General features: G+C 34.4%; 2 protein-coding genes and 1 long non-coding RNA gene across 4 annotated transcripts in view; all 3 read left to right on the top strand.

The window, feature by feature from the left end:
- The first annotated feature begins 721 nt into the window (after positions 1-721).
- LOC130629580 (uncharacterized) lies at positions 722-19,785 on the top strand. Of its 2 annotated transcripts, none has more exons than XM_057442835.1 (5): positions 722-913; positions 10,336-10,698; positions 11,172-11,363; positions 12,842-13,107; positions 16,554-17,443. In XM_057442835.1, the coding sequence occupies exons 1-5, from the start codon at positions 796-798 to the stop codon at positions 17,277-17,279; spliced, it is 1,665 nt and encodes a 554-aa protein (XP_057298818.1). In that variant the 5' UTR covers positions 722-795; the 3' UTR covers positions 17,280-17,443. The 2 variants fall into 2 exon arrangements, with proteins under 2 accessions (XP_057298818.1, XP_057298817.1); XM_057442834.1 differs by lacking the exon at positions 16,554-17,443 and adding an exon at positions 18,240-19,785 and having other exon boundaries at positions 733-913.
- A 4,192-nt stretch (positions 19,786-23,977) lies between these two features.
- The window catches only part of LOC130629579 (transportin-1-like), a 28,285-nt gene continuing 25,724 nt past the window's right edge, over positions 23,978-26,538 (top strand). Inside the window, exon 1 of the mRNA XM_057442833.1 lies at positions 23,978-24,129. Coding sequence (XP_057298816.1) covers positions 24,022-24,129 — 108 coding nt within the window. The 5' untranslated portion in view covers positions 23,978-24,021. The remainder of the gene's footprint in view (positions 24,130-26,538) is intronic.
- LOC130629581 (uncharacterized) lies at positions 24,136-25,511 on the top strand. The gene is made up of 2 exons (XR_008981986.1): positions 24,136-25,110; positions 25,336-25,511. It is a non-coding gene; the product is annotated as an uncharacterized LOC130629581 (long non-coding RNA).

The following is a 26,538-nucleotide window of genomic DNA, read 5'->3' on the forward strand; positions in this document are numbered from 1 at the left end:
TAAATTAAGTTAACTGTCGAATCGATCACAGCGGATATACCAACGTCCACACAGCCTGGTCTACCAGATAAAACCGCTCCACAGTCAGCCATTGCCTGATCAGACTTTGGCGAACAGAACAAGTCACTACCTACTGTCGAACCTGCCGTCTAAGTCGAATTACAAAACCTCTACTGTGCCATAAGGACTATATAACAGTTGCCATAAAAGATTTAAACTCATGGTGACATAAACATAGTTCTTAGGAACTTGGGGTGGTAATAGGTGTTTATAAGACTTAGTATTTTCTTTAAATAATTATATTCTAACATTTTGTTCCATTTATAATAAAATATTAAAAAAAATGCACATTTCTAACTTTTCCGAAGAAATTGGGAGAGTTTGATTCCACTTAGTTAAAGTTCCAATTATCTGGAGTTCCACATATCAAGCGGTATGAATCATGTTAGCAAATTCCTAACACAGCCGCTCATTTGAACACGCAAGGAATTAAAGAAATGTGTTCAATTTAGCGAATGTTCGAATACAGCAGTAACCATAGTTAACAGTAACATAGTAGACGATGAGTTCTTTAATGCACTGAGAAATTCCTAGCTGATGTTCGAATTAACGGCATTCGAATTAGCGGGTGTGAGCGTAGAATGCGCACACTGTTTAGATTCATCTCGATAATCCATACCTAAAACGGTTAATGTTAATATTGCTTTCCCACTGACCAAGTCCAAGTATAATGGGGCGTTCTTAGCGATTAATTCAATTATTGCTGTCAGAGTCTTCCTCTTTAACTGTCTGGCAATGCAACACACTTCCTCCACAATGGCGGCAAGGGGATTTTTGCATTCTATTCTCATTGTATTTGCTCTCATAAACGAATTTATATGTCAATTCCCAGAAGGACATCTAAAGCCTCTTGGTAAGTACAGCATCATTGTTTGATATAGTAGAACCAGCAGCCTTCTAGCTAGTAGTTAGCCAGCTGCAAACTATTTGATACCGTTTAAACAAATATCAGTAGCTCCGGGTAGACAAGTGATTTATCTTTTATGTGGTTAGCCTCACTTTAGTTTTGAGGGAAAAAGTGTTGAAAGCTCTCATTTAAACTACGAAACATGTTTTAAAATCTTTTCCTAACTTGGCAACAACCTTATGAGAGATTAAGTTAAACGCTCTGCAGCTACCAATACCCATCTTGAACCATCTTAACCTGAGGGATCTTTTCATGCTTTTTCTTTTAAATAGTCACTTTTACTCAAAATATTGGATGATTTTTGTTTTTATTTTGCTGTCTACAAATATTGAATATCCTAAGATGTATAAATACCTTCAAATAATGTATGATTTTGTACATTTAAGCAGAATAGCTCTTTGTTCTAGCTTTTGTTAAACTAAGATATGTTTTTAGGCTAACCTTTTCATTGGAATAGAAGTTTCACCAATATTTTTATAATACAGGTGAAGAAACAATAGATATATTACTAGTTGTGAAGTGCGAATTAAACAATGTTTAGACAGAATAATGAATATTGAACTATCGTTGTTTGTTGCATCATCCTTTATCTCCAAATTTGTTTTTGGGAGATGTCTCTTGCTTTTGAGTTAATTAGGTGGGTCTTGTTTCGCCAAGTTCAAATGTACTATATAAAAGAAAGAAAACAATTGTTGCAATCAAAATGACCAACAATGATTATATTTATTAAACAATATATTTCGGAAATTTATTCCATCTTCAGGTCTAAAATATAAAAAACATATTCAGTAAAAACTGTTAAAAACATTAAAATAATAAAGTTTTTTTTTTTTTATCATACATATCATACATAGCATCATACACTGTACACAAATCAGAAAAAAGCTGATGGTAATTAAATCGTAATTACCCACGTCATAATTAAAATTTAATCACCAGCGGCCTGAATCTATATTCATCCTTTGTATTCAAAGATGGTTTCAATTGATTGATGAAAAGAGCCTCTAAAGTCATTAAATGATATGTTGATTTTGAGTTTGAGCACAAGATCGTTACGTCATCAATCGACAATTCACGTTCGCATTCTTTCCAATGATCCGCAACCGGGCCATTTCGTCGATGTTCTTTGAAACAACATATCAAATGACGGCTTGTTTGACCGACATAGCAAGACGAACATCTTGGACATGAAAATTTATATACTACGCCACTTTTCAAAGATTTTTCGACTGTTGGCTTTAGTGATGGTAGACAGCTTTTCAGTTTATTCAGCGTGAATATAATTCTGCACGGAGCTTTGATGTTGTTAAGCGTTCGTTTGAAATTATCCGAAACTTTACCACGATACTGAATAAATAACAATTTTTCTTCTGTTTCCTCTTCTTCTTTTTCTTTTTCTTTTTCGTCCTGATCAGTTTGTGGAATCGGCTTTTCAATGATTTTTCTCAATGTGTCTGAAATAATGGGTCGTAGAATTCAGCGGGATATTGGTTGTTATCTAGAATTCCTTTAGCCTTTTTCAGACTTTCATGAAATGTTTCCCAACTGCTACAAGCTCTATAGACTCTATGTACAAGTCCAGACACAACCGATCTCTTGTATTGTTTTGGTGCAAGGGCGTGGAAATTTAGTGTTAAACCAGTGTCAGTTGGTTTTGTATACCACTTTGAGACAAGGTTTCTGTGTGTTCTTTTTATAGACATGTCTAGAAATGCAATTTCTCCATTGTTTTCACGCTCGATAGTAAACTTTAGTGATGGGTGAATATTATTAATCTCATTCAACTTTTCCTGGATCTTATCTTTGTTGATATTTCTGATAATATCGTCCATATATCTCGCGAATAAATCTGCATCTCCCTTGATAATATCGTCAAATTTACTGAGCCAACCATTAGCAAGCATTGGAGCTGGTGGGCTCCCCATTGCCAATCCATCGACTTGTTGGTAATATCCATCATGAGTCGACATAACTACATTGCTACTACATAGTAAGGTTAATTTATGAAAAGTTTCTCAATCTACTGGAGGTTTTTTCGTATTTTCCAGAATATAAAAGACTGGTACAATCATCAATTGCTTCGTTCAGTGGTACATTTGTATATAGGGATGTGACGTCAAAACTCACAAGTTCCTCATTTTCTGCAAGTTGGAGATGTGTAATTAGATCGGATATTTGTTTCGTGGAAGAATTGATGCAACATTTCTTTTTCGAACAATTGTTAAGTACTAAATTTAACAATAACTGCTTGTTGGGAGAGAGAAAGAACAAACTGTTGAATATATATTAGACCACTTTAAACAGCGCATGCGCATAATTTACGCACTAATTGCAGTCCCGAAATCTTCGAAATTAGGAAACATTGCTTATTTTAAAAAAAAGTTCAGTGTTTTAATATTTTTTGCACAGTCATAAGAAAATCTAGATTTAAGTGCAAAAATTTTTTACGGACTATAGTTTAGTTGACAATATTTAAAGTCTTTTGTGGCATTAAAATTATTTAATTAAATTTATATTGGAGGAGAGTGGTGTTACGACAAGCGTATTTTACGTTGTTTTAATTATTTATCCTAAATGGTATTGACTAAAAGTCTTGCAGTATTAGACTGTTTTGTTTTCAAGAAAAAACTACATTAATTTTGCTACTTAAAGTTTCATGCTTCTTAGCAATCTTCAGGAAAATGATACAAATTATACAAGTTGGTACTAACTAAAGTATAAACCTTGTAATTACGTGATAAAACGTAATAAATCAAATAAATACAAATAAATACATAGTTCGTTACAGTTCATTTCAACCATTTCAAAGTAAATTTGTTGCAATGGCGACATTTGTTGATAAGTTCTGTTCTTTTATTTAACAGTCCCTTCGGTTCAGCTCGTACAATTGCTATTTTTTCTGTTAGGCACAAGTCACACGTGCGCGCTCCTGTCTTATACGGCATTGCACGTTTTTCAATACTGCATGAGATTTCAAAGTCTGTTTCTTTGTTTAATTTCGACAATTCGGTTTCGTTTCTGTATTTCTCGAGTCGAAAGGACTTTTTGTGGTTGTTAAACCTTTCTTTAAATTCGCCTTCGCATAATCCGTAGTAAAATTCCTTTTTGTCTACGTATTTGACTTCCACTTTGTAGATGATGCATGCAGCTAAACAGTCACCATTCGGTGGACACTGGGACTTATCCCGGCAATTGCAAGGTCGTTGTTTTTGCCTTTCTTCAGAAGTGAGAACTTTTTTATTATGTCCCTTTATGATGTTTCGGATGTTTGTGCTACATGAATAGCTCAACTTGAGGGTGTTTTTGTTGAAGATTTTATAATATTTGTGATCTTTACTGAAGTTTTTTCTAACAATCTTGAGAAATGATCGTCCAATGTCTGTTTTAACGTTTTTACTGAACAACGGGTTGAACCAAATTATCTTCCTTTGGCGATTAGGGCGTTGTTTGGGTTTACTCGCGTATGTCATTGTGCTTTTAAATCCGCTGGCGGAGAGTGAAGCTTCGTATAAAGGCTTTGCGTCATCAAATGCTTTTCTGTTACATGATGTCTCAATTATTCTTTCATTGACCATCTTCGGAATGACTTTCAATACATTATTCGGGTGGTTTGAATTAATGTTAATGTATAGCGCATCGTTGTTGGGTTTCCTGTAGGGTTTGTAGGTTTTACTATTCACGTTAAATAATACATCCAAAAAGTCTGTTTCAATCAGGTTCGTTTCGATAGTTACTGACAATTTGTCTTCCTTAAACAAGGTTATGATGTCCTTTCGAATTTTGTTCATTCGTGGTCTATTGGCATTTTGGATAATTGCAAGTCCATCGTCTCTGTATAGACCAACATGTTTGATATCGATAATATTGCTGATTTTTTTTAATATATATAGTCCAACTAACTCACAGATCTCCGCTCCATCGAATGAACCCATTGTTACATCGAAAAGAACGTTTCCTTTTTTAACCCAAGTCGATGATTTATCAAATAACAAGGACTTCCGACTGTGCCTTATTATATCGAGGACTTTGTTGTCGATTGGTACAGCAGATCTTGCGAAATTAATTGCTTTGTCGAGTAGTTCTTCAGAGATAGAAGGGTAAAACTCGACAATGTCGAATTTGATGAATTTTGACTTTGCATCAGTTGGTGTTTTTTTGAACCATTCAATTACAGTAGATGTATTTCGCCATTGGTTGACCTGCGTTGCTTTCTGAACTTTTTCTATGATGGTCTCCAAGTACTTTTTACTGACGATTCCCATGTCTGTTTTGGCTGGATTAATTAATCTGCACTTGACATTTTGGGGGAAGTTTGGTTTGTGGTCTTTGATTGTAATGTAGGCCTGTTTCTCTGAGTAGTAGAGTAGTTTATAAAAGCTCCTGTTTTTGTTGAGCACTCTGAACACTCTACACACCACTGTTTACAAGATTTTACATTATTGTTTTATGAATTTAGAAAAACAATTAAACCACACAAAAATAGACCAAGCAAATAACTTAATACAAACAAATAAATAAACTTCTGGTAAGGGGTCATCTACAAAATTCGTAGCACTTCGTATTAAAAAAAATTGTATATGCTATACAAATTTTCTTTTGCCATACAGTAATTAAATTCGTATGAAAGTTTTCTAAAATCGTAAGAAATTCGTATGAGTTTTAAATTCGTATGAGTTTTTAAAAAAATTTGTATGAGTTTTAAATTAAATTCGTATGAGTTTAAAAAAATTTGTATGAGTTAAATTCGTATAAGTTTTAAATTAAACTCTTATGAGTTAAATTCGTATGAGTTAAATTTGTATGAGTTAAATTCGTATGAGTTTTAAATTAAAACAAATATTCTTGAGTTTTTATTTAGATGTGTATTTTTGTTTTTTTTAAAAAAAATTCGTTCAAGATTTTATTAAATTCGTATGTGATTTTTTTAAAAAAAATTGTTTGACTTTTTATAATAAAATGGGTTTTCTCGGAGGCGGTAGTTGTTTATTTTTTTCTTATTCATTATCTTTTGATTCTTAAGCCGTTAACTTGTGCATAATAAACAAAAGATTCTTGATTTATTTAAGAATGAAAAGCGTTGATAGAAATGCTTTTTTAGATCGCGTTTTTAAAGTTTAAGAGCGAAAAAAAGCAGCGATAGAAATACTTTTTTAGATCGCTTTTTAAAAATTTAAAAATATATATAAAAACCTAATTCTGAGAAATAAGAAACTAGCTGAGCCATTAATTGCTCCCCAAATCCACAAAAACTCTCACATGGAAATCAATGTTATCTTTTTTACTTTGCAGTAAAAATTAACCGAAATATATAAAAAAAGATAATAAAATAGATAAAAACGATTTTGTAATAAAATATGCGTTTCTTACCCATAGATTATTTGGTAAAATACTGATAATAAATATTTTATTATAATTATAAGAAATCAATCTTATGATTTTGATATGAGTCAATAGAAAACTTTAGGACAGCATAAACAACTATATATTGTTGGACAAAGTTTGCAAAGCTAGTAAAAGTACACAGTTTTCCATAACAAACAACAACACAACACAACTTTTAAAAGTATACAGTTCTGTCGCAATACAGATATATGTAAGATATAGAGACTCAAGGACTTTTCTTAAAGCTATTAACATCAGTGTACCTAAAGGCTCTGTATTTGGACCTAACTAACGTCTTACCGAATTTTCCTGTATATAACCGCGGGTTATAAGTTGATTTTTATGACTTCCACCGTTGGTGCGGGTTATAATGTGGTGCGGGTTATGTGATAAGTTTTATATTTTCTGTCATTTGTTGTGAAATTTATAGTTTATACATTTAACGAAAAAAATAGTATATACCAACAGGATGAAATGCGTACATTATTATAACTGCATGCGCGATCCTATATCTACGTAATCTTACTTCAACTACGTGATTTAATTTTTTTTACATAATGAAATTGCTTCAACTTTCTATTGCTTGCCAATGCTAATATTACGAGCCCTCTCTGAAACACAATTCTGGAGATCATTTTTCTTTTGTATTGAATGTAATTCCAATCTATTTATATCTTTGCAATCACATTGAGCACGTTGAAATGATTTGCTTCTGGTAATAGAGCAATATAGCAGGTATCATTTTTAGGTTTAATTGACATGTGTTTCACAACCTAGTGCCCAGGACTTAATTATTAATTCCTGTTAAAAATATTGAAAAATGTTAAAATTAAAGTATAGATGATAATTTTCTTTTTTTTATCTTCGCTACCTTCAAGCAACAGGTGGCCACTGAAAATATGAAAAATAAATATAATTGCTGCCATTCATTTTATCATCCACACTGTGATTGCTGAGATATAAATGGATAACATAAATATACAAACATTAGAAAAGAACGTTCCGTACATCGCTGTTACAGACAATCCGTGATAATTATTATGTTGTTTATTTTTATGCCAAAAAAACTTAAATATACATAAAAAACAGAGATTTTACTTTAGGTTTATAACCTGATAGCGTTTTTTTTTATTTTTTTTGTTTGTTTAATCACAGGAAGCAAGAGTTATGATAGGCTGAAACTAATGTCTACAAATAAAAGAAGATCGACTTGTTCAAATTAATTTTAAATTCATAATTATTTCGGCAATCAAAGACAAGGAAGTTAAGACTGAGAGAGTCGCTAGTTCAGACACTCCGTTCTCCTCGTGTTTGGGGTTCACAAGTTTAAACGTCCCCCACTTGTTTCCAGCAGAAAAATAAAATGACACATAATGCACGCACATGTTTATAAAATGATTAGGGTAAGTAAAAATACGCTGAAATTTTTTCTTAACAAGATGAGGGTTATGCAAAGGTGCTGGTAAGTAAAACATATTGATTGAAATTTTATGCGGGTTATCAGAAGGTCAGGCTATCTGATAGCATCTAGTTTATAACTCCCTAAAAAACCTGAACTGTGGGTTATACAATGTGCGGGTTATATACCAAAAAATACGGTATATTCGGACTCATCTGGTTAAAAGAATCCAAAAATGTGTAAATACCTAAATAAAACTTTTTTAAGGGGTTGTGTACTTACTTCTATTTTGCAAAAAAGTTCTTTTGTTCAGAAACTGAAAGACATTACCTGAATTCTTTTCCGAACTAAAACTGATTGGTAATTGTCTTATTATAGTGACTCAGTTAAATATCTTGGAGTTATATGAAGCCTATTTTGCTATGGAACAAACATATTGATAGAATTTGTCTGACGCTTAGTAGTGCAATTGGTATTATTGCTAACTATGGCATTGTAAAGCCTTATTATCTGTTTTCCATGCACTGTTTGTCCCACATTTGAACTATGCTTGTCAAGTTTGTGGTCAACTAAGAGAATTTTTTTTTCAAAAGCACTGTATCGGACTTATCACTTCTTCCAATTTACTGATCACTCAACTCCTTTACTCTTCGAACTTGATATTCTTAAAAATTTTACCTTTTAAAATTTCACCATGCTTTTTTGATTTTTTAAATCTCTCCCTTAAGGATAATCAACACTTTTGCTCTTTATTATTATCCTATGGGCCACATAATGAGAGGAAGGCCACATAATGAGAGGAAGGGCAACTGGCTACTAAACGAAACCTCTATGTCAAACTTAAGATTATACAAATTCTACTGTATCTATATCAATTCATAATCCATTGGAACAGTTTTCAGAAACATTATCCTGACTGACAGAAACATTATCCTGACTCATGCCTTGTGGTGCGAAAAGTAATTTTAAAAAAGGAAAACTAAGAAAAAAATTGCTTTACACCGCACAGGGGTTAACAATATTTATAAAGTTAATTTTACTTTCGTTACACTTTCATACTGCTTGTTTGACATGAATTGCAAATTGACGAAGATGCATTATATAACAAGAATTCATAATTTTTCTAGGCATATATAATAATAGATCCAATGTGTTTATGATAAAAAAAATAAATAACCAGATCGAATTTACAATAACCAATCAGCATAGCCACTAAAGTATTGGGAACACTGACATCAATGTGGGCCCTGTGTTCTGAAATATAACTTAGGTGTTACTGTTCTATTCGGAGTGTTCAGCTATAAAGAGTACGGCTTCATATAGGCATGGGTATACGGAGTATAACTTCGTATAGCTCCGTATAGACGAAAAAATATTTAGTACAAAAGCTGTGAGCGGCGCAGACAGCTTTAAGAGTATAATTCCAACACAGGTTTGGCTAGACATTAGCGAATGCAGCATAAGCGTCGAAGTCTAAACGAAGTATTTTTATTAAAAATTTACTCTTGGCTATTTCAGTTTAAAAAATCGTGCCTAAAACAGGCAAATAATTTGTGTAAGAAGAAAAGAGCCTTAAATTTTAGACAAACATTATGTAGAGTGTACCAATTAGTATTAGTAGAACTGCCAGTTTTCAACTTTTTTTTTGGAAATAGTTTTAAAAATATATTTTCAATATTTCACTTCAATAACATTCGTTGGCAGACTCCGTATAGCTAAACCAAACTCCGTAGCAACTATACGGAGTATTACTCCGTATAGAACCCACACTCCGTACGTCACATTACATCAACATTACCTGCCTAATTTCCTTGACATGACATGGTCGGAACGATAGCGGTAAAAAAAAAACTTGGCAAACACTTCTTTGCTGTGGACAGAGCCATCAACCTTGTGATTACAAGTGTTTATTATTTAATGTGTAGTTTTATTTTCTTATATTTATTTGCTGAAGGTTTTTAAATTAAGTATACATTTTACTCCTTGGGTTGCTAAATTTTTCAGTATTGTATCTCTTTTGAATGATATAATTATTTTTTGATTTTTATGAAAAAAAAATTTACTCCTGGGGTAGATTTGAAGCGGATCTGAGGCTTAAAATATTTACTTTAGTATTATTAATAAATGTGTGAAGTTTCATGCTGTTAGCACAAATAGCACCAATTTACTGTAAAGGTTTTTTAATTACAATTAATATGTCCATTCTACAATGTGTGGGTTGGACCCATTTTGCAGACTTTAACCAATTTTCGTCTCCTGTGGCTCCCAGTTACCCACTTGTTAACAGACATCAGTTATTTCCATCTGTTCTCAAGTTATTTTGCCTTAATTTTATATGTGCAATACAATGACTTCCTAATTTCAATATCAATGATGTTATCTTGAGTTAAAAGTTCCAGAATCAATATCGCATTTCTGCACAGTCACACACAGACTGAGTTTATTATATAGATTTATCACAATGGGAATGTGCAAGACCATTTACATAATTTTTGCTATTAAACTTCCAAAGCAGAATTATAAAGGTTTAATTTCTAATATTGTTTTGCACAATGTTCTTTAAATATGTCATTGTTTTGTACTTCAGGGTCACACATTCCACCTGATCAAGTGGATGAAGTAATGATGGACAATATGGTGAACCCTAGAGACTTCATGGAAAAATACGTACTTCCACGCAAACCTCTTGTCTTTCGAGGTAACGTCAAGGAATGGCCAGCATTCTACAAGTGGACTGATGATTATCTAAAAGAAAACTATGGTAAACTAGAGCTACGCATGGAAGGAAGAAAAGAAAAACAATCTTCAATCCCACAAGGTGATATTTGTCTTGGTAGAGATTCCATGAAGAATTTTATCAATACATACCACAATTCTGATGTAAATAAATATGTGGTGAGCGAACTTCCTGCACCTCTCTACAAATATGTGAAGATTCCTCCCCCTATGGGTGAGTATTTAAACTATTTAATAATTTGTTTAGTAGTCAATGTTTTAAACAGCTTGATTTATAAAGTAGTGGACCAGTGATAGAGCATTGTGTTTAGGAAGCAGGACTTCCTGGTTTATACCACACTTAGGGCAGTTATAAAACTCAAACATCCCAAAGATACAGGCAGACAGCTTGATTCTTTTGGTAACTGTTGCTGGCTATGTTTAAGGCAGAAATGATGGCTTGTTAGAAGGATTTTACTATGATTAAAATATGAAGAAAACCAACTGTGGCCAAGCCACCACAAATTCTTTGTTGTGGCTTGGCCACTGTAGTGTGACTTCAAAGTGGCTGCAACCTCTTGTACCCTAGAAGATTGTAGGATGAAATAATGTTGAAAAAAATATGCTTCTATTAATTATAAATTCTATTTATTTTAGAAATTTGACATATTTGACATACCTAATACATATTGTACATTTCCTTTACAGGCTGTGGGGATTTGTCCACAAATTTTGTTGAGGTTGATATGTGGATAAATTCAGGTGGTGCACGTAGTATTTTGCACAAGGATGCTTTTAACACAATCAACTGTGTTGTGAATGGTTCCAAAGAATGGAAATTAGTTGAATTCAAATATAATGATTTGATTTATCAAGCTTGGGAAGGACCTCAAGAAGCTGGTAAGACTCTATGTCTTGTACCATAAAAGTTTCTGTAAAGGAGCAGCTTGTTTATTTAAGATTCCTACAGTCTTATTTCCAAGATGTAATAAACAAAAGATGGGCAGTAAATCAAGATCACTTATCTCATTTTTCAGTTTTGTAAAAGCTTTTCTTTTAGAAACCTATGATGGTTGTTAAATATAGAAACAAATAATTTATGTAACAGGTATAAATAACATGTCCTTGAGCCGTTGCTTCAATCTTCTCTACGTCAATAAAAGAATAGTGAACTCCTTAAACGAAAAGATAGGTAAACATTCTAAAATGAAATTTCATGCTGTTTTTCAGTGAAGGTCTAAATAAGCACCCCCTTTGACTCTAGTAATAATTACAAAAAAGGTTGGGAACTTATTTGAGAGTGATTCTTATTCAAGAGTGGGCGCTCAATTGGGACATCTATGTACCCTTAACTCCAAAACACTAATTCTATATATTTTCTTGTTCAGCACTTCTACCTTTACGCAAAAGAAGCAATAACTAAAAAAATTTGGATTTTTTCCTCTGTGCTCCCTTTGCAACTACAACCATGTGTAAGAAATTATTGGAATAATTCTTAATTTCAAAGATACCCACAACTAATAAATTATGGCGTTGGCCTATAATACTTCAAAACTTTGAACTTGTAAATATTAACTTGTCAATGTTCGCAACAGAGTTTAGGATTTCAGATTTAAGTTTTTAGGCTAGACTAGACAGTGATAATTCCTAAGAACGTTAGGCCTATTCTTTCAATTTCTTGGTGGTTTGCAGGCTGTTGCATTATTTGTTTCTCAATGCAGACATCATAGAAACTGCGACTAGCGCACTTTCGATACTTTTCACCTGCCCTACTGTTGTGCGATTTTGAACAATAGCAAAAAAAAATTCATTTTCTAAAAATATATGAACATGTAATTAACAATAATAAACTGGAATTAAGCACAGTTGCGATGCCTCACAACATTTCGGAACAGTTTCATTTTTTGGAGTATCCATTTTATAATCCCCGTATATGTCTGTCCAGCAAAATGGTACCGCAAGTAGCAAAACGCATGCAATGTGGTATAAAAAGGATGGGTGTACTCAATAATTTTTCCACGGGCCACTGACTAGTCTGTTGTTATTGTGATATATCTTTTGAAATGTTATACACACTCAAATTTTCTTCTTAAAAATTGAACAACTGAAAATGCGAGAGAATTTATTTTGACAGATTAGAACAATTTACCGATTTAAAATTAGAGCCAAAACTAAGTATTTTTGTGAAGTAATTTATTTTGTTTTTTCACTATGGCGCAAACACAAGACATTCCCTGCTGGGGTTTTAACATTGCGATCAATGGGTAGGTAGATAGGTAAAGTGGAGGTTGTTCTAGTTTGTCCGTTATGTTTTTGCTTAAATTCTGACTTCCCTTAGGAAAAAAAGTTAACTTTCCTCAATTCAATTTACTGCATAGGTTATGGTGGATACTCGTTGATAAATCCAGAAAAAGTCGACTTTGAAAAGTTTCCTAAAATTGCTGAGATACCGAAATGGCTGTATACTCACGTGAAAGCAGGAGATTGCTTGTACCTCCCCTCACAAATGTGGCATGTTGTTCATTCGCATGGTGATCAAAACATTGCTGTAGCACTGCTGTTTAATCAGTTTCATGAAACAAAACCAGAGGATGTGAATTATGCTGACTGTGCAGATAAACCGAATGCGATACCTTTGGATCAGGTTGGTTTATTGTCCTTTCGCATGTCATCAATTTGTTAGCACTTTTCTCCCTTACCCCTGTTAGCAAGCATTATCATTTGGTTCACCCTTCTTTAAAAACGGATACGATCATCTTAACACTCCCATATTCTCCCCCCCCAGCACAACACCCTCTCTTAATAAATATTTATATGTAAAAAGTCTTAGAAGTCTAGTCTTAGAAGCGCTGTCGATGGAGTTCGGAACAGGTTGTCCATGGGAGTTATTGTTTGCAGATGATTTGGTTCTCATAGCAGAGTCGATGGAAGAATTAGTTGAAAGGTTTGAGAAGTGGAAGAAAGGACTAGAAGAGAAAGGGCTAAAGGTAAACACAGCAAAGTCTAAAGTCATGATTAGTAGCATTGCAGCTAAGTGTGACCTTGTAGTTGGAAAGTGGCCTTGTGGAGTTTGCAGAAAAGGGGTTGGTAGTAACTCAATTTTTTGTCAGACTTGCAAGCATTGGGTACATAAGAAGTGCAGTAGTATTAGTGGAAGGTTAAGAGCTGACATTCAGTTTGTATGCAAGCGTTGCAAAGGTATTTCCAGCTTTAATGATGTACAACAGTGGCTCGTTAGAGATAGTTGAGAACTTCTGTTACTTAGGTGATATGTTGGGCAGTGAAGGGGGTGTTGGATGTGTTACTTGCAGGATAGGTTCTGCTTGGAAAAAGTTCAGAGAGTTACTTCCTTTGTTGACTAGCAGAGTCCTGTCAATTGACGTAAAAGGTAGGTTGTATGAGGCCTGTGTAAGAATTGTTAGGTTGTACGGTAGTGAGACATGGGCAGTGAAGCAGGAAGATCTTGACCGTTTAGAAAGGAATGATATGAGAATGGTTAGGTGGATGTGTAACGCCAGTCTGAGAGACAGAAAGAGTACAAATGAGCTAAGAAGCAGGCTAAGTCTCCGTAGAATTAAAGATGTTATCCAGATAAGAAGATTGAATTGGGTGGGGCACTTGGAAAGAATGGGGGAGGATAATTGGGTAAGAAAGTGTAGAGACTTGATAGTTGCTGGGGCAAAGCCTGAAGGCAGACTGAGAAAGACTTAACAGGAGGTTATAAGGACAGACTTGATACAGAGGAAGTTGAGTTTAGATCCAACACAGTCTAGATCAGATTGGAAGAGGGTCATTAATATACCCCGTCCAACCCATGCTAGCATGGAAAACGAACGTTAAGCCGAGAATGATGATGATGATAAAGAAGTTACGACGTAAAGACAATTACTTTCTTTTTTTTATGAAAATTTTAAACGTCTTGGAACTATTTCTTAATGAAACTGTGTTTTTACACATTGAATGGCATAAAAATATGTAGAACCAAACTTTTGTGTAACCTCTTCTAAAAATACAAATATGCCAGGAAATATTTTTTAATTGCCTTACGTCAACAAACCCAGGAACCTCTCCTCCAATTCCCCATAATCAAGTATAAGCATTCTTAAAAGCCCGACTTCTCCTCCTTGATGACATAATATATGATTGATGATCCCTTATTTGAAACTCTTTGTCGTTAGGTTTATGATTACCTTCTTTGACAATTAAGGTTGTTGACATTTTTACCTATCAGTTGTTTATATATTGCAACTTCATCTATTACCTTTCACCATTCATTATATTTCTTGCTTCGCATGTGCAATATGGTTTCTAAACTACATTCTTTAACATCATTCACATTTGTTTAACTGAGAAATATCAAAAATTTTGAAATAAAAAAGTATGGGACTTTTTACTTCAAATTTAGGCAAAAATTACTTTAAATTAATTAATTCGCACTACACGCACAAAAAATTTGCCATCGCATAAGTCATGCACATATGAAATTTTCAAATAAGATAAGGATGCGTCATGATTCTTGTGCGTGAAGTATTCTTATCTTAGCCTCGTGTTTTTTTTTATGATGGTAGATTTCACATTATTTGATTCGTAAAAATAACCTAAATTGGATTATCCCATGAAACCCCCCCCCCCCCCCCCCCCCCAAAAGAGCATGAATAAAACCCATTTTTCTCAAAACATAGTAAATTGGCACTAATTAATTCCGCAATGGTGAGGAAACGTGCTAATTAGTTCCTCACTTTTATTTTATTTTTATTTTTACCCTCAAGTTATGTTGTTTTGTAAGAATATATTTTTAAAAGACGAAAAAGGATTTGGTAAACAACTCAAGATTTAAGTGGAACTAGTCGTTAGCCCGTGGAAAAATCCACGGGTTAGCCCGTCCCAGCTAAGCTACCATTTTGCGTGACAGACGAACGGACGGACGGACGGACTTTCGGCATGCTTGAATTTAAAAGAACTAAAAGTGTTACTCCAAGTGGTACTCCAGGAGCTAAGTCCTTAGCACATGAACTTAACACAATTTTAAGTTTCAAAGGAATCAGAATTGAATACCACTAACATTTTTGAGACTAAAAATAGTTTAGGTGAGAAAGTTTATTTTTCAGATGAGGTGCAACCAGGTATGCACTTTGATGTTACGCTGTAAGAAACAAGCCCCCTAGGCAAGGGTAACCTTTCCAGCATGGCCTGTACTTTGTAACCCCGCTATTTGTATATCATAAAACAACATCAAAAAGTGACAGTTAATTAGCCTCGTGTTGTTTACCATCCATAAAATTAGCCGGTAGCCCTTTTTAGTTCGTCAGTTGAATTGCGCACTCACCAATGAAAACACTTTATTTAGCTTTGCACATGGATAATTTAAAAATGGATTCCAGATCGTAAAAATTTTGAAGAGAACCCTGTCTTCTTTCTACTTATTTTTAAGAAAAGTGTTGTATTGTTTAGGCAACCGGAACTTCAAGCATATTTTTTGTAGGGTAATAATGTTTTTTGGTGTAAGCTCAGATTTATGAATTGCATTTTTGATTCATCTGATCAGATAAACAGGTTGATTTTTTTGAATTTTTTGAAAAAATTTGGATCCTTTTAAAGTCGCTTCAAATCTGCTCGAATTTTGAGGATTAATTTTTAGCAATTCCATATTCCATGATCCTTTAAATGTGCTGACGAAGTTAGAAAGGTATGAGAAAGGGACGAGCATTGAAAAAAGATTGTCTTGAAATGAGTGGGTGTTGTTGGATAACTAGGCTCTTCACAAGGGGAACATGAAAACACAACAGTGAAAATAGTGCAGAATAAGTTAGTTCATGGTAAGCAGATAGTATAACAGTGTTTTTGGTTTGAAGTCTTTGTTGCAGTTTGTCCTCATTGTATCGAAAACGCTGTATGGTGATCAGAAGGGCAGCAAAGTTGAGAATTTTAATGAAACATGGACACCCACCTTTATCTTTCACTACGCATGCATACATAACATAAAGAAAAACTACCAACAACCGTGGTGGAGGGTACAGTACATTGTATTCATATAACGCAATACACCCATTAACACTCCTTCATGGTTATCATCTGTTTTTTATTAAACAGATTGACGTGGATTGGATATACCCAGGACATGGACTGATAACCATGGGTTATTCAATGTTAGTTGCCTACAAAGAAAATCTGGAGTTGTGTTTCAACAAAAAAACAAAAAAGCTGTCTAAGAAAAGAATATATTTAGTTTTGAAAGATAATTTTTATGGTAATCCCCATGCGCGCAGATTCACTAAATCAAAGACGCTGGAATTGTATAATCTTCTAAACAACATGTCTTCTACTGGTACATACACACTAGATATGCTGGCTAGCATGACACGCGATCAATTACGAACTATCGTCCCACTCATGGAACGCCGCGAACCTCATTCTTCATACGAGTTCGAGTACTCTTATTTTACACCTGAAGATATTCACCGAATCCTGGAAATAACAGCCCAGCAAGATGGTGGCGTAGTAGTTAAGGGTAAATTCGTTGCTCATTATTTACAGAGTGGTGGTAGTATAAAATTTGCTGAAAGATTTTGGGAGCGATTCGCAGGTTTGGAATTGCAGGTGCGATTTTCAGACTACGCGAAAAGGTTTGAAGATGCGGTGAAGTTTTACGAGTATTACAGACAACACGAAGTTGAGAATGAGGAAGAGATTGATTATGAAGAAACGAATCGCATTCCAAAAAGTGAATTCGTATCTTCGCCAAGAAATATGAAGGCGGACTTTCAAAATGCCGTTGAAGAAGATGAATTGTATAGAAAAAACAAGAATGAACTTTGAATCCTTAACAATAGGTTTTTCTCTCTTAAATTATTTCTTAAAAAAGTTAGATCGGACTATAGTTCTGTAAGCATTCGTTTTTGCTTATTTAAATGTATGTTTGTAGATTGTTAACATCCCACTGGATATATTTGTTCGAAATACTGAAAGTTTTAAAAACTTGAGATTTAGTCGAGATTTTAAATTTCCCTCAGCAATCCTAAAGCAAAAAAGGTGTCGAAGAATTTGAATTTTAGAGTTTTGAAAATTGTATGTAATGCAGAAATAGTGGCATATGTGACTGTGTGCCTTTTTATTATTGATTGATTGATTGATTGATTGATCCACGCTAAATTTACCGTAACAATCATTCGTCTGATGTTCATACAAAATTTAAAACAAAATTTCTTTAAATATCAGAAACATCTTTGATCACCTGGTTTTTGAGTTCAACGTTTTGCCAAAAATAATTATGCACTTTTATTTCTTAACTATATACTAAAATTTAGTTTTCATTGAAAAAAATTACGTTTTTGATTTTGGTTTGCTGATTTCGAAAATCGTCAAAAATCCCACTTCAGTCAATCGCATACAAAATTCTGTGTCAAAGTTTCTCCTCTAAAGGTATTGGGAATTTCTGGAATTGGGAACATGCAACAGTGAGCCTAAAAGAATAGACAGAGCTGTTTTTAAAAACAGTAATAATTTTTCAGGACTTCTTTGTTCTGGATATCAGGCTGACATAACCGGTAAGAAATTTCGTAGCAACAATCAAAGAAAATTAACATCACGTTATCTAGACAACCGCCTAAGATATCAATCCTGTTACAGGCTGAACGCTAAGCAGAATGTATAGGTTAAAACTTTATAGTCTCTGGCATTGCTTGGCCGGGGTTTAAACCCAAGACCTTCCGCACTAGAGGCGAACTCTCTACCATAAGGCCACTTTTTTACTTATTATTTTTTTATTTTCATTTTTAGGTGGACCCAGATTGGAAGTATGCCGGCTTTGGTCGTATGTCGATGGGTAATGCTGAGTTGCCCATGTATTGGGAGCAAATAGAGGGATTCTTTAACAAAAAAACGAACACGCTTTCTAAGAAGGCGATTTATAAGGTATCATTGAGTGTACTTATTGGTTTCCAGAACGCAAAAAAGATTGCTAAATTACGTACAAATGCGATATTTGAGAAGCTTAGTAAGTTAAACCCCGGTGGCGCGGTCACATTTGAAATGGTTAAAAACCTACCAAAGGATGAAATACGAGAGATGATAAACGAGTACATGGAACCACCCGTAGCATCGAATTCATGTGACCACGAGTATTTTCATTTTTCTTCGGATTTAATTACAGAGATAGTTGAGCGGTTGGCGAAATCTAATAACGGTGTTGTCTTTAAAAAAGATTTTATTGAGAGTTATCTCCAGAGTGGCGGACATATCAAGATAGCGGAAGAAATGTGGAGTAAATATGGTGGAGATAAAGAAAGTGTTCAACTAGAAGGTTCGGAGGAAAATTTGGAAAAAGCTCTGGAGAAATTCGAATTTTTTAAATCTGAAGAAGATGGGGAAGAAGACGAAGAAAAGCTGTCGGATAGAAACGATATCATTGGCGGGTTTAAGTCGGAGGAAAGAAGAATGAAGCCGGACTTCAAAGATGACGAATCGGCGACTGATAAAACGTCGACGGGAAAAGAAACACCGACGTCGGAAAAGAAACAAGAGCAGCCGAAAGAAGAGCTTTAAGTAACGTGGCACTTGCATGCGTTTTGCGGTTTGTTTAAAGTTGTGGTTGGTTTGGATCTTAGACGATTATTAACTCAGAATTAACAATAGGTATTGCCTTCATCTTTTCACAACATTCCGCAAAATAGTTTATCATAAATGCTCTTAAAATTTTAACTTTAGGGTGGGCGCTAATTCGAGAGGGGCGGTAAATCGAGAGAAGCGCTTTTTTAAATAAAATTAATTTTTGTGTTATGTTAAGTCTTTCATTTTAGGAAATTGTAATGGTCGTGAAATATAAAAACAGGAGTTTTTTTTTTAATTTCCAAAACAATAAATAAGCGCCTACTTTTTCTTAGCAATATGCTCAATTGACCGATCCTACGCCTTTATTTAGGGCGCTTATAAAAAAATTACAAAACAGGGCGGGCGTTTTTTGAGATTGGGCGCATTTGGGGTACATAAATGAGATTGTATTTCACTAATTAAGCAATCGTGTTAATAAAAAAACGAAAAATTGTCCTACGAACGAGGTTGAAAATAATTTTCGTCACGAATGAGTATTATTTTACGTTTTTGAAACGTTTTCAATCTCATTATATTTCCCTTTAAAAGTTCTTAGAAGTAACGTGATTGTATTTTGTAATTTTTTTTTTTGGTAAATTTTTTCTATTTGTTCTTATTTTTATAATTCACGTATTTAAATGTCATTTTGGCTGTACATATTTTAATATTAGAAAGAAACAAATCATAAGTATTTTTATGTGCAGTGCATTCAATAATATATCGCTACCAACTTCTTCCTTAGGATTCTTCTTCGCCTATGATATTACTACGAACCCTGGGGACAAAGTTTAGATCATAAGCTGATGTTTTTTCATCTCATATCTTAAAAACTATCGTCTGCAATCTGTCGCAAATGTTCTAAGAATGCTTTATAAAAGAAATCGTTTGCGGGATAAAAGAACGGAATTGCAAACATTTCTGATAAAAAGTGCGAAGTAATCAACCTCGTTTCCAGGACTTGTTAACAAGTAATGGAGTATTCTTAAATAGCATTATTGTATACTGACAGTTTCTAAACAAAGTGGGTTTTATGCTGAAATCACAGAAAGATTGTAAACAAGAATAAATATAAAATAAATATGTTCGCCCTCGTTTTAAAAATGCCCAAAATTATAATTACCCTACTACCCCGTTTTTTGGACTTTTTTGCTAAAATTTGTCTTGCGAAACTTTAAAAAAAGCCAATCGCGAAAGTTTATTCAGTACAAACTTTCTAAATTGTCGATTGCGAAAGTTTATCCACTAAAATTTTTTAAAGAAAATTCTGGTTTTAAAGGTTATTTCTTGACTCACCCTCACTTAGCTTGCCCTCCCGATATAAAAAAGAGACAACTGGCGCCAAGAACCAAGGAACTTGCAGGAACTTAGAAGTAAACAAAAGCAATGATGTTTCAAACGTATGTATTTAAAAAAAATTAATTAAGGACAACAATCTTTTTCTTTTATTGTTTACCTTATTGTATCTTCACGACGAAACATGTCTCGAATATAATGACTTCGGCTGTTTTGCCTTTCTTGGTTTCTTTTTTTCAATTACAGTTTCCATTGAATCAGCAGTCTCATTTAATGTTAATGATACCTCGACGTCACCAAACAAAATCGAGCCTAAGATGGTTGGTGGGTTTGGTTCACTGTAAACAGTCTCTACAATTTCCATTAAACGAGCCATTGTTTGTTTTTTAAGGTGGGACACATTTGAACTACTATACTGTATGGAATTTACAAGCCACTTTGAACCAATCTTCTTTCGTGAATAGATGCTCATACTGCTGATATTCTATTTCCCCTATCCAGTATAAATTTTAAGCACTCTGGAGAGCTCACGCGGCTAATGCTTGTCATCTTCCTTACAAGTCTTAATCGCAAAAATGTCAAAAGCAATTCCCCCTCGCTTTAGAGACCAATATTTTTGTAGTAATGAAATCCAAGTACAGCGGCGTCAAATTCTTTGATCATCATATTGACTTTGAAACAAGCGCACGAGTTATCAGCTAAATGGAATTCTTACGGTTTTTCCAAATACAGTAGAGTCTCTACAATTCGAACGCTAATGGAGACAAAAAGATCTGCAAAGAGCCAGAATGTGTAACGAAAATAATACCGTCCTTGGTGCAGTCGATTTTTCGTTAGTGAAAGAAGAAACTGTAAAACTTCAGTCTTCGTCTTCTACCTACATTAAATGGACCGATAAAAAACGATATTCCATATAAAAATATGCCTCTGAGAATGGAAATGCAGCCACGGTACGACAATTTATTATGGAATTTCCTAAGCTTAAAGAGAGTACAGTGGGAGAATTTAAGAAAACATATGAGAACAACTCCAGGAACAAAAAAGAAACACGTCGAACCAAAGAAATCCATCTCAAAATACGAATCGAAACCTGGGAGAACTTTAATATTGGGGAAATTCGATTTAATGGTGCAAAGCTGCATTCAAGGCATGAGTAACCGCGGTGCTGTCATCACCTGGTCTGTTGCTAATGCTGCCGCCAAAGAATTGTTAAGAAAATACCCAGGCGTTATCGGTGATATAGATGTCGACTCTTCCTCCTGGGCATAAAGTTTATTTCGTCGAATGGGATTTTCCCGACGCCGAAAGACATCAGCCAAAGTATTCCAACAGCAGTACGAAAAAAGATCGAATACATTTTTCTGTATGAAATTGTTTCGAAGGTAGAGAAGTATGCGATTCCTGATTCCTTGATAATAAACTTCGATCAGACTCCCCTAAAGCTTGTCCAGTGTGGAAGCAATACACTCTATTGGGAGAATTTCTACCAATTCAACTGATTTATGGAGGTGAGACAACACAAAGTTTGCCTCGTTATAAATTTCCAGTTGATTTCTCACTGAGTGTAAATGAGAAACACCTTTCCAACAGGAAGGAATCCGTAAAATTCTTAAAAGAAATCATTGTACCATATGTCGAAAACGTACACGAATCGCAAAACGTCGGCGGTGACCAGATGGCTCTGGTCATAATGTATGTCTTCACAGGGCAGATGACTGAAGTTAAGGAGGTTCTTTGAGAAAACAAGGTTTTGGTTACCAATGTACACGATTTTACCAAAACCTGGATTTAACTGTAAATGGAAGTGCCAAACGGTTTATCGCAAATAATAATTGGTATAATAATTGGTATGCCGACCAAATTGCTACCGAGTTGGAGTCAGGCAAGTCGTTAGTGCACCTTTCAACATTGAAGCCTTTGCATGGTTGGGTGATTGCGTTTTACAACTACATAACATCAGCCGATTGTAAAGACATTATTAATGGATGGAAAGCTGCTAGAATATGCGACGCCATTGTACTTGGATTAAGTTAGCTACCGATGATAGTTCCTTTCCATGATATTGATTCCTTGATCGAACAAGACCCTACCTTAGTGGCTTTGAATCTGGACGTCGCTTGCAGATTTGATTAAGAGGAGCGGAATGCTTATAGCCGAGTTACTGGCGAAGATGACGATACAACGATGCATGGTAGCCGAAAGAAGACGAGCTTAGAAATGTGTTGATCTTTTTTGTGATTTTGACGATAAACCCAATTTGTAAATAGAAGTTTTTACATACCATAAGAAATAAAATTACATCGTTAAAAAACATATCTTCCTTTTTCTATCATAAGGAATATAGGCCACTTTTTTATAAAAGGACATAACAAATAAGTTCAAAATCACGAATCGCGAAAGTTTATCTCGCCAAAACTTTCCAATATCAGATTTCGCGAAAATTTATCTCGCGAAAATTTTTCAATTTGTAGATTTGCGAAAATTTATACAAAAAATTTCGCGAGTTTATGGACTCAATTCCAGGACGTGGTCCCTTTTTGCATAACAGACTGCCAGACAATTTCTTTGTCAGACCTATCAATAAGCGCCGAGCTCATAGGAGACAAAAAGCCCTGGCGACATGGTTGCTGTTTAACCTACCCCTGTGTGTTGAATCGTGAGTCGCAGCATCACTGTGAATAAGTCAAAAACCTCGTTCCCAGCTTCTGATGTCTCTTTCCGTCATCCAGATATAAAAAAGAGACAATAAAGGTTCTCGATAAGTCACTGATTATAGCAGATTTGCTATTTAACCCCTATATTTAGTTTCGCTATCTTTTATAAATGTTTCGACTTCTCGGTTTTTTGTACATTTAGTGGAAAACACAAAAGGGATGAATCGTTTTTCTAGCTTGTTTTGTGGAGATTTTGCGGAAAACGTTCATAATACAAACGACAAGCGAACAACAGTTTTTGCAACGGATCAATGAAGTGAAGCCTTCACGCAGAGCCTATTCGCCGATGCCGTCAAGTAAGCTTCGACTTGAGGCAAAAACCCTGGGGACAAGAATGACGTACTAGGAGTACAGGGAAACCTCTCTTTCACTTGTATGCGCTTCACAGAGGTTCTTCCCAAAATGGTTCATATTGCTATAAAAAGTTGCTCTTGGGTGTTCATGTAAATTGACAACTGTGTTTAAGAGGCTTTGGGGAAAAAACGAGCCTAAAGACAATATATTGTTTGTATTAAATTCGCTATATTTAATTTAAAAACCCACAAAGTAAAACATTATTTAAGTAAAATATAAATAAACCTCAAAACAAGACAAGAATTGTTTTATAAACACATTGTTGGTTGTTTCCGCTATGAAGGGTTCACTTCTATGGGCTGTTGCAAATTCAACCTTAAAACGACATCCACAACAAGGCGACTCCTATAAAGTGTTTGCTAACTAGAAGTCTTATTATGAGAGTTTGGCCGTCAGTTCATCCGGTCCAAAGAAAATGTTCTTTGTAAAGATATCCGCTATAAAGGATATTCGTTCTGATGAGGTTCACACTGGATATGTTAGCCACAGGGGCTCAGGAATGCTTCCGGGTCACAAAAAGCGCGCGACTCCAGCATATTTTTGCTTCCTAAAAACCATGCTTTGACTTGTTTATCCAAACCTCCTTCAGTCTTTCGAAAGAGCGAAACAAGATGGAGGCGCTAAATTGGCAGCCTGACCAGCAAGGCTTGGAACAAATTTTACAACTGCTTAAAGAAAGCCAGAGTCCAAACACTGAGACTCAACGGGCAGTACAACAAGTATCTTTTCAATCTTGATAATTTCATCTCTAAAACGTTTCTCTAACAGGGGAACTACTGTGTGTTGGTTTTAACATTTACGGTCACAGCTAGCTATCTAGCTAGCTATCTTAATAGTGAGTATCTCTCAGTATGAATTTTTTTATGTACAATTCAAATAAAGCTAGGGAATTTTGAAGCCCATAAATTTTTACTAATTCGTTTTGTCTGATGGTTGAATGATAAAGGTGTGCATCATGTTGTTAATTAGATAGACACGGCTGTTTCGCTACGGTCAAACCGCGGACAAAATTAAGATGGCTTCCACAATTTTTTTGGAAATTTTGTATTTTTATCATTTTTTAAATTATTGAAACTTTTTTTGTGTTGTTTTAATTTTACTGCATTAAAAAGTATTAAAACGATCTACTTTTCCCCTTTTTAAATATATAAATATGTTATACATGTGTTTTATAAATTTCGAGTTATTTCGTCAAACAAAACACACAAAACTAAAAAAAAACATTATTTTTGGCGAAAGTATACCATCTTTCCAACCTTGTGCCAACGTCGCGCTACTAGCTATGGACTTGAAAATTGGTATGGGGGGCCTGGAAACATGGTTCTATTGGCCGGTACCGTGCACCGTTCGTCTCGCAAACTATAACCTACTTAAATTTTAAGTTAAAGTCTTCTTTAGGCACTAAAAAAGAGGAGAAAAAGTTGCCAAAGTGGTGCACGGCGATTTGATGTAGTGTGATCCCTTTTCTGTCTAATTAAATAATTATCTAAACTTCTAAGCAAGTCACAGTGATGGCGTTTAATGTTTTGGTAGGTATGGTTTTTCCCAGCAAAATTACGGCAACCCGGTGTTTACTTTTGACTTGATTGCTCGACCCGGGCATCCTAATCCGAAACCGGGATTTTTTGAAAATGTTGGAATAAGCGAGACAACGGTGTCTTAGCAATTTTGAAGCTAGCTAAAGTTTGGCAGAGCACGAGGTAAGGGAAAAACAGTAAACTAATTTATTTTGCAGGGATTTTAATATTATTTTTTTGCTATAAGATCACCCTTGGTTTTAAGAAATTGTTTTATAGCTTGTAAAACTTCTTTTTTCTTCTGTTTTGTATTTTTCTGTAAAGAGTAGCTATTTTTTGGTCCTACAGTTTTGCATTTTGCATCGTGTTTTGTAGCTAAGTCACTTAATACTTCTTTTTTATATTTAGTTAAGACTTTGGTGGGCTTTTTCAAGATAAAATTGTTGAAATCAAAGATGTTTATGGCTAGCTAGCTAATCTTGGCTTTATCACAAGATTGGGTGCTATTTTATACAATTTATAAAGAAACACAACATGATTGCTTTGTATATATTTAATGTATATAATAAACTATTTATGCACAACTTGAGTTATTTTCTACTAGCATGATAAACTAGAATGTTGAACTGTCGACTCTGAATGACGTTTTATTTAATGTATGATGTCACATATTTGGCCTGAAAACCCTTAGGACCAAAAGTGACCCTTTGAACAATTTTGGACAGATAAATATTACATCTACATCATCTTTAATGGCCTCAGAATCCAAAGTAATGTTTTTTATTCAGTTAATAAACGAATTTTAAGCATACATTCAGGCTCTAAAGGTCGTTTTTCAAATAATTTTTCCCATTTGGCCCAAAAATAACCCTTTGGACAATTTCGGACAGACTAATCTGTCATCTACAACATCTTTAATGGCCTTAGAATCCAAAGTAATGTTTTTTGTTCAGTTAATAAACAAACTTTAAGCATACATTGAGGCTCTAAAGGCCGTTTTTCACATAGGTCTCACATTTGGCCCAAAAATAACCCTTTGGACAATTTCGGACAGTAATAAAATAAATTAATTTTTATTCCAGATATTTAACCTAACCTTTGGACCATAAAAAACATGTTTCCTTAACTTTATTCTAGAGATATTGTGGAAGACATTGATCTAAATGATAATTTTTAAGTCATTTTTAGACATTTTGGCCTAAATATACCAATTTCGGACAGGTGTCCAAAAATTTTTTTCTTTTAATAATATGGACAATTTATCCAAGATTATTATTCTTTTTACAGAATATAAAAATTTTATTTCGTTCTTGAGATATCCTGTTTTAACTGAGAGGGTAATTCGAATTATTTTTTCGTAACATTTTTGTCCGCTTCGAAACAGCTGTGTAGAAGAGCTAGAGTGTTCTGCCCAGATTGCAAAAACAGCCCTTTTATAAACAGGTCGGCCGGATTATGTATGCATGATCTGATTATGTTTTTTTTGCCCTGATTATGTCGTGGTTGCCGGATTATGTACCCTGGATATAATGGCTGACTTAGACAGGTTGTGATTGGCATTTTCTGTGAACTTTTGTGAATGAACCATTGACGAATTATTGTCACATGCCT

The sequence above is a fragment of the Hydractinia symbiolongicarpus genome, chromosome 2 (assembly GCF_029227915.1).
Source record: "Hydractinia symbiolongicarpus strain clone_291-10 chromosome 2, HSymV2.1, whole genome shotgun sequence".
NCBI lineage: Eukaryota > Metazoa > Cnidaria > Hydrozoa > Anthoathecata > Hydractiniidae > Hydractinia > Hydractinia symbiolongicarpus.